The 8872-nt window shown below is 39.8% G+C and overlaps 1 protein-coding gene across 1 annotated transcript; it reads left to right on the plus strand.

Moving 5' to 3' along the window:
* The first annotated feature begins 324 nt into the window (after window positions 1–324).
* LOC139386615 (GATA-binding factor 6-B-like) lies at window positions 325–8668 on the plus strand. Its single transcript, XM_071132333.1, has 7 exons — window positions 325–437; window positions 1324–2265; window positions 3095–3261; window positions 3952–4077; window positions 4385–4472; window positions 4580–4674; window positions 5758–8668. Exons 2-7 carry the CDS (start codon window positions 1380–1382, stop codon window positions 5929–5931), a joined length of 1536 nt encoding a protein of 511 aa, XP_070988434.1. The 5' UTR covers window positions 325–437; window positions 1324–1379; the 3' UTR covers window positions 5932–8668.
* The last annotated feature ends 204 nt before the right edge of the window (window positions 8669–8872 follow it).

Raw genomic sequence — 8872 nt, forward strand, 5'->3', positions numbered from 1 at the left:
AATCCTGATTTTTTTTCTCTAAATTAAACGCACTTATTATAATAGTTATTTAAATATTTTGTGAGTAAACAAAAGTCCACTGCCAAAACTAGATTTTCTCTGAATATTTCCCTGAATATACTGTTTGAATACGCCGATTTTATTTAAACAGAAAAAGTCCATATACTACTAAAACGTCGAATTGATTGCATTTACAGTTTTAGACATGATCAAATATTTCAAAGACTACAGCACCCCCATTGAGTTGATCTGTTTGCTCAACTGAAATCCAATCAGAGAACGCCCTCAGATTTCAACTACAGCCTCGAGAAGCGCCTCCTCTCTAAAAACCTCATCACGAGCGCAGTAACACTTTCATTCCTATCTTCCCCGAGACCAGCTACGAACCACACACTATTGGAAACTTCAACGAGCGACGGATGGCACAGAACTATTAGGTATGTGGTGAATATTCGCTCCTCTCCTGTTCTGTTTTATATTTTTCTGTCCAGTCTTGGTTAAACATCTGGTAAAACATCTGGTTTCAGTGCTCTTACTCCTGGTGCCAGCTGCGCAGAACCTAAATTGTTTTGTCTCGATTACCGTGCCTATTGGGTCTTATCTGTTATGCGTCTTATCAAGCGGTTATCTTTTTGCGCCAAAGACAAATTGCGTTTTGTTTCCTATCTGTAACGGTGTGTTTTTTTTGTAATTATGAAGAGGCTGTATCTCGAGAGGGGAGGACAGGGTTTTGACACGGAGAGGTTCAACTCCTCCGGTCAGAGCGCGCGTGTCTAATGGATTAATGCCGTAGGCGCTATTACCAAAAATATATTGTCTAGAAGTCTATACCCATCATATAGTTTTCATAGAGAGGATCGAGTCTTGTGTGTTAAGTAGCCTTTAGCCCGGCTATAATTTTGTGTCGTGTTCTCAAAATTAAGCAAACACGTTTCAAAATGAAACCAAGCCCCACATCAAGGGCAATGTTAGGTTTGTGTTGCGTAGTTTCTCAGAGGGTAAGCCATGATATGATATTATTATCATGGGGAGGACATGTTTCTTGCAAATCAATAGTATCGCATGAAAGGTAACACCATAGTTTATGTATATTATGTCATTAAAATGTAGGCTAACTCTTTGGTACAAATCTCTTGTAAAAGGAGTAGAGATTGTAATACGATTTGATTGCCTCGCCTTACAGATCCTTTATGATACCAGACGTAGTTACACTCTAATTGTATTTGCATGAAGCTCAAGAGCCTGTTTTAAGTTAACAATGTCCAGTAAGATAGACCCTTCTAGCCTTGATATTGATGACAATGTCTTCTCTCTCATTCCCAGGGCAGACAACACCCTCACGATTTTCTAGTCCTACGGTGTATGGAAAGTGATCCTGGATGGACCTGGGCGAAAACATCTGGTCCATGGTCAAGCGAGAAGTGTCCAGCAGCCCCGGGTCACCGGCTGAACAGAGTTACTTACACGGCGGGCAGGGCAGGAGGGACAGCCACGCGCACGACTCGGAGGGGCTCAGGTCACCGCTGCCAAGCGATCAAATTGACACAGTGGGACACCGGCGCGCGGAAGGGTCAGGCAGATCATCTTTACACTCCTACGTTCAGTTCGGACACGGGCACCATCATAACAACACTGAGGACATCACTCTGTTCACAGATTTAGACCAGGGCAATAAACTCATCATTTCCAGTGGAGCGCACCCGCACCACAAGGGGGGCCTTATCGTTGACCCCAGCGACATGTATCAAACACTAGCCATCGCGGCGGCCCACCAGAGCCAGGCGGGGTACGACTCGCCCTCTGGGGGCTATATGCACTCCAACCCCAATTCTCCAGTGTATGTACCGAGCTCGCGGGTGGGACCCATGATACCCAGCCTTCCTTATTTGCAAGCCAGTGGGTCGTCTCAGCCCAGCCATGCGGTCACCAGCCACTCAGTCTGGTCGCAGTCTACTCCGGAGAGTCCCTCCTACAGCACCGGGAGTCCTCATACCTCCAACCGTTTCCACTACCCTCCAAGCCCGCCAATTAACAACGGGGTTCCCAGGGATAACGGCTACAGTAACCCGCTGAATATGGGCAGTCGAGACCAGTACGGTCTCTCACGCCCCCTCAGTGGATCCTACACCAGCCCCTACTCCCAGTATGTTGGACCGCAGCTATCCCAGTTGTCCTCGCCTTGGCCCGGAGGACCGTTTGATAACACCATGCTGCACACTTTGCAAAGCAGAGGTGCGCCCTTGACGATTCGAGGACCTAACGGAGGTAGGCCTTCTATTCAAAATATTATCGATGAAAGATGATTAATGATATGGACTTCAATGTGACAACTTTATTTTATCCATTGAATAACTGTTGGTTACCAACGTTTTACGCATGTAAAATAATTCAAATAACCATTTAAAAGCAACGAGAGCTTGGGTGTAGCAATATGATGATCATTTACGATCACAACAGTTTAGTAGACCGAATAAGTTCACATTCAAGTGAGTTAAAGAGATTGTTATCACAGATGAAATAAGTCTAAATTGTTATAGCAATGGTAAAGAACGTTAAATTGCTTCCTATTAAGAATATACAATTAAGTAGGTTAGTTATTATAACTAAGCTATTATCAATTCATTTGTGGCATGAATTGAAGATTAAGCATATCCCTGATATCGAAACTTTTATAAATCGACTTCTAGGCATATCCTTTTTTGACATTTTCATTGGTGTAAATAAAATAAATACATTTTAGATTACATCCTCCGACTGCGCATAAACTAGTAGGCTATCGAAACATTTGGAGTTTATAAAAGTAACCCAATACGTCAAACATAAATAGCTAAAATAGAGACAAAAGAGCAGTCTCCTTGTGTATTGAATGTATAGGCCTAATATCACATTCATAGGCCTAGACTAGACCTCATTTGGAAAATAATGCTGAACTATCATCAAAGGATCCAACAAATTTACAACAGACAATTACATATTTTAAGGTATAGACATGTGCTCAATTAAGCCTACGAAAAATCACGGCTCCTTTATGACCAAGCGCCTCTCTGAAGTGTCATGTAAGTGATTGGTGTTTTGCCTGTCTGTTTTCCCGCAGATATTCTCGACGACCTGGGAGAGAGCAGGGAATGTGTCAACTGCGGCTCCATCTCCACGCCGCTCTGGAGACGCGATGGCACGGGCCACTTTCTCTGCAACGCCTGCGGCCTGTACAGCAAAATGAATGGACTCAGCCGGCCATTAATTAAACCACAGAAGCGGATGGTAAGCAACACATGCTCAGGGACTACTTAGTCACTACATTTCCTGTCTATTTATTTAAAACAATGGCTTAAGGTTATCGCCTAAGATCCCTATATCTCTCTAAATAATGGGGATTTTATTTGACCAACAATTCACAAAAATGGAAGACCATTTTATTGTTCGGCCAGCATTTATATATTAACAAGATAATTCTGGCTGTCATATAGGTAATTTAATCAGGGTCAACAAATTAAATTACATATATGACAGACATAATGATTTTGTTAATATATTAATGAAATATGAAAAAGAAAATGTTCAGACACATTTCCCTAGCGCCATCACGCAGTTATTAGGCTATGCACACTAACAAACGAGTGATGCCTTGATTCCACAAACTCTCTGCCAATGAAATTCACGTAAATAAGTATGTTACTGTAAATAGATGACATGAATACGACCAATATTATTGTTAGGATATTAGTGCAGATAACATAAATATAGTCATAAGAGAGGAGAATCCGTGCTCTTAAAATACAGTGATTCATTATAAGGGATTGGATCACAGTCAAAGATTCCATTAGTCACGTAGCCTAGTCTCGACCTGAGACATCTCTGCATCTCATTTTTATAGCTCACCGTTGCTTAATCATAGCTTTTAATCTTTATGTACCAGTGTGTTTATTGTTGTTTATGTATTGCCTTTCCCAGTCATCATCCCGGCGAATCGGCCTCTCCTGTGCCAACTGTCAGACGAGCACAACCACCTTATGGCGCAGAAACGCAGAGGGAGAACCGGTGTGCAACGCATGTGGGCTCTACACAAAATTACACGGAGTAAGACACAATCTTCATGTCACAAGTTGGCACTGATTTTTAAATGTAATGTTCTACAACTAGCAGGCCGTATTGTAACTAGCACCGTAAATTGCCGTGCGTAATTGTTCACTGAATATCGAGAGCAAAATTAAAGCACAATCCGTTTATTCAGTGTGTTCAATTAATTATAATAGTTGTTAATGAAGTGTTTACAAATTAGTTTTATTTTTGGTCGACATTGACAAAACGTTTAGCAAATTAACAAGACAGAGAACGCCGCCCAACAATTTCATGACTAAGATTAATGTATTCTTTATTTTTGCAGGTACCTCGGCCCCTCGCCATGAAGAAAGAGGGAATTCAGACGAGGAAAAGAAAACCTAAAACTTTGAACAAAACCAAGGGATCCTCAGGTAAGCAACCTCTATTTTAACCTCATGACACACAGTCTTTCTCTCGCTCTCATTGAAAGGCTTCGCTGTTAAGTTCCTCTTTATAATGAATTATAATTTTACCACAGGGAATAGTAATTCAGTCGCCATGACTCCGACGTCCACGTCTTCTTCCAACTCTGAAGACTCGAAGAACAGCTCTCCGAACACGCAGGTGCCAGGGGTAAGAAGATGATTTCGCCTATTCGATTTGAAAAATAATATTCAGGTGTGGGATAGGCGGGCCCGGTATATTGTACAAACGGACTCGTTTTAAGGTAACGTTGTCCCATGCAGGCCAACTGACACCTGTCTTGTGTAATAAATTGTGTAAGGAAATTCTTCAGCCAATTCTCAGTTAGCGTCAAATATAGGTTCACGGTTTTGGTCGAGACCCACGTTGCCTTTCAAACGAAAACATATCTAAAACGTTGTTGTAGAGACTTCATCGTTTTATTTATTGCACTCATTTATTATTTTGATTGGATATTGTTAACAATTATAAACTGGTTGGTTCAATTCCTGAATGCTGATTGGCTGACAGCCGTGGTATAGCAGACCATATACCGCGGGTATGACAAACATGTATTTTTACTGCTCTAATTACATTGGTAACCAGTTTATAACCCTGGGGTTTGTGGTATATGGCCAATATAACACGGCTAAGGGCTGTGTCCAGGCACTCTGCGTTGTGTAGTGCATAAGAACAGCCCTTAGCCATGGTATATTCGCCATATACCACACTCCCTCCGGCCTTATTGCTTAAATATAGGACATATAGGCAGGCTAATAATAAACCTTTATCTGATATGTTCGTAATAGCAATAATATTGGACTCATAGTATTGGATTCATGCGTATTGACTCATACAATATGTGGGGTGTAATCTACTGTATATAGTGTCATCAGAGATATTTAAAGGCCTCTACTAGGTTCTGGGAGGTGGTCTACATTTTTCAAAGATGATGCTCTTCGGAATTGTGTTGTAAAACATTGTAGTCTCTGATTTATTCCAAATAAGATACTATTATAGGCTTACTTCCAACAAGTACATTTAATTAATTATATGTGTCTGTTATATCACTTGACACATGCTATATAATAATGAGAACATCCACCGCATACAGTATATCCACTGTATATATATCCATCTTAGCAGTAACAGATGAAGCTTTATCGTTGATAAGCCCTGGCTGTGACTATAGAAAACCTTTGGATAATAGTAATTTCTCCTGAATCTGACTAACATCTCTCTGTCCTATTCCAGGTTCAGTCCTCTGTACTGAGTGGCCCAGTGGAGGGCTCAGCTGGCTCTGGTGGCTCTGCCGTGGTCAAGTACCCAGGCCAGGACGGCCTCTACACCCGTGTGGGCCTCACCCAGTCTGCAGACGTAGCCGGCTCTGTCAGAGGGGAGCCCTGGTGTCCTATGGCCCTGGCCTGAGTCACCGAGCTGGGGGACGGAACCCACCGCACTAGCCTCTCTCTCTCTCTCTGGATGTCCTGCTGCTGAGTGGTGGAAGTATTCAGTGCCTCGATGGCTCTGGGCCTGTTTCCTACTTCCCAGCTAACAACTGTTGGACAGAGACAGCCTTTTTGCCCCTTCACACCCCTGCAAGTTTGAAATGTCTGTGGAATATTTGGGATTGATTTCCAGAATGATATGGGAAAACCTTAGTGCCTTAACTCAAAGGGAAATAAGTGAGAGGTGATGCCTTCTTGTTAATCTGCAGTTGAAATGCTTTCTGGACCGACCTGCTGTGTGTGTACTCAATATCTCTCTCTCTCAGATATGGAGGTGGATCAAATGTTCTTTGTTGTTTGAAATGAAGAAACTTGTACATAATGCTATGGATTCCCCCACTCAAGACAAAAGCGGTTAATTGGATATTAGTGCTTGATAAAAGCACTATCCATACAAAGGACATTTTTATGATATATTTTTTTGCAACTGGAATCAAGCTATCAAGTTACCAAGACAACCTTCCTGAATCAAGATAAAGTATTTATTAATCTTCCATTGTTGAAAACATGAGTATGATTGTTAAATAAAGATATGGACATAGAGTAGAACTGAAAGAAAAACATTTCTTATGTCTTCATTTTAAATATGATTGTTCATTTCTTTCTCTCTTGTTGAGTTAGTAGTTGTTAGTTATTGCAAATATGTCTTTCCACTGATAGCTCTTACTGTAGGCCTATCTGACTGAAACTCTTATGGTTTTAAACAGGGTATCAAAGACTGTGACATCCTATGTCAGTCAATTTTTGTTTTTAATTATTTACTCAATTCTTAAATAATCAAATCCTACAGATGAAATTAAAATACTGTTAATTTATGGTACTATTTTGGAAGAAATTGGTAGAAGCTGTTTTTTCTAAGGTGAGGATAAAAAATGTTTAGGACATTTTCGCAAACTTTTTGACACATGTACAACAGCTAGCTAAGTACTGTTTGAACAAATGGCACCCACAATCATTTTATAGATGCATATTTTTGTTACAATACTAAACTGTAAAAGAGGACTGCTGCAATATCTTCTGTCTGCAACAAAGACTACCTAACTGATATAAACTGTATACATTTACGGTTGCATACATGCATGTGATTTTCATGATAAAATTTGACAGAAATAAAATGAAAAGGCTAAATGGCATTGAGGTCAACATAGATTAATTTAATGTCACTACATGGAGAAATAGAGGTGGAATTAATAAATTGCCCCTGATAAGTTTTCAGTTGATAAAAGAGGAATGGCTGTTCTTACAGATGTAGGATCTTAATTTGAGCCAGTTTGCTACAGCAGGAAAGTAATCTTGCAGCAACTGGAAATGTGAATTATTATGTGGATTATAATGAATGGACATTTTTGTAGGGGTTGATACATTTTTCGTTAGGGAAAATCATTTCTGAAATGTAAAAGTGGAAATTACAAACTTTAGAAGACTTTTTAAAACTCAAATACACTACAAGTTTGCATTTCCTGCTTTGCAGAAAATTCTCAGCAACAATAGAGTGATCCAATGAAGATCCTACATCTGTACAACCTGTTGTAGACGATGTCATAAAACAACATTTGTCAATGAGAGGAATGTCACACATTGACTCCATGGTGAGGAAACTGTAGTTTGAGATGCATTGGAGCTGTATGGAGAATAATCTGAACAGAGTGAAGTATGCCATTTATGATTCAGTGATGTGAAAAAAACATGTTATATATGTAGCTTGAAAACAACCTTTCACAGCTTTCAAGACCTTATATGACAAATCACTGTTGATTTTGGTCTGATACAATTTGCCCTTGTATTTGAACTCAAAAAGTCTACAGTACATTTTCCTGCCTTTCAACGTTCTAAGTAGAATTATGACTTTCCCATTCATTACACAGAACATACTGTACGTGTCCCTCTCCTCCAGTAGGGGTGTGAACGGCGTCTCGTTTGACAGAACTCTAAGTAGAATTATGATTTTCCCATTCATTACACAGAACATACTGTACGTGTCCCTCTCCTCCAGTAGGGGTGTGAACGGCGTCTCGTTTGACAGAACTCTAAGTAGATCCATTTTGAGGCCAGAAAAATTCCTCTAGCTCCCCGGGAAATGTCAATTTCAGTGGAATGAATCTGATGAGTTAGTAGGTTATTGTGAAACTGCCGTTTAAACTGCATTTCAGTTTCACCATCAGGGTTCTTCAGCTGAATCAGTTTTATTTTCTGAACATATTTATTTTTTTGAAATATCAAGTTTATTAATAGCATTGTTTTCCCCTACTTTTTGTTTGGATATTTGTATTTCTTTGGTTGGTTGTTTTATTCCTGATATAGTTTTTAATGATCTTATTTAAATCTCTGAAACAAATTCTTCTGATGATATCAATGTGGATTTGGAATAATTGCTCCTGTCTTAGAATATTTGAAGGAAATCAACACACTGTGGTTGTCATTGTTGGTAGTGTATACTGTGCCAAGGTTTGCAGCAAATATAATTTTAAGGGTTTGAGTGCCATCTTCATGTGCTGTAAAGGTACATATAAACATTTTGAAGTTTTAAAGAGAAATATGTCATGAGAAGCTGTTGGAAAGACAGTAGTAATGGATCCCTGAGTGATTTGTATCTCCAGACAGTTTTTCTAGTTGTTTTCTCATTCTGTATTAAAGTTAGCCATTTCTCTTACACACAACAACAGTTTATTATGCCTTTTCCTTTATATGCACCCACTACAATGGTTTCACCAGTATCTTCAATGTGTGTTTAAACCAAGCGTATCCTTTCCACCTGCACAGAGTACCTGTCACCGTGTGAAGGATATTTAAGTGAATATAGCTTGGAAAAGATACCGTTGGTAGACAACAACATTTTAGAGATGGCTAGATTTATCCCTGAG

Source organism: Oncorhynchus clarkii, chromosome 28, assembly GCF_045791955.1.
Source record: "Oncorhynchus clarkii lewisi isolate Uvic-CL-2024 chromosome 28, UVic_Ocla_1.0, whole genome shotgun sequence".
Taxonomy (NCBI): Eukaryota; Metazoa; Chordata; class Actinopteri; order Salmoniformes; family Salmonidae; genus Oncorhynchus; species Oncorhynchus clarkii.

Coding starts and splice junctions, on each gene's coding strand:
- LOC139386615 (XM_071132333.1), top strand. CDS start 1,380: ATGGACCTGGGCGAAAACATCTGGTCCATGGTCAAGCGAGAAGTGTCC. Junction 3,262..3,951: donor TTAAACCACAGAAGCGGATG/GTAAGCAACACA, acceptor TGCCTTTCCCAG/TCATCATCCCGGCGAATCGG. Junction 4,675..5,757: donor CGAACACGCAGGTGCCAGGG/GTAAGAAGATGA, acceptor GTCCTATTCCAG/GTTCAGTCCTCTGTACTGAG.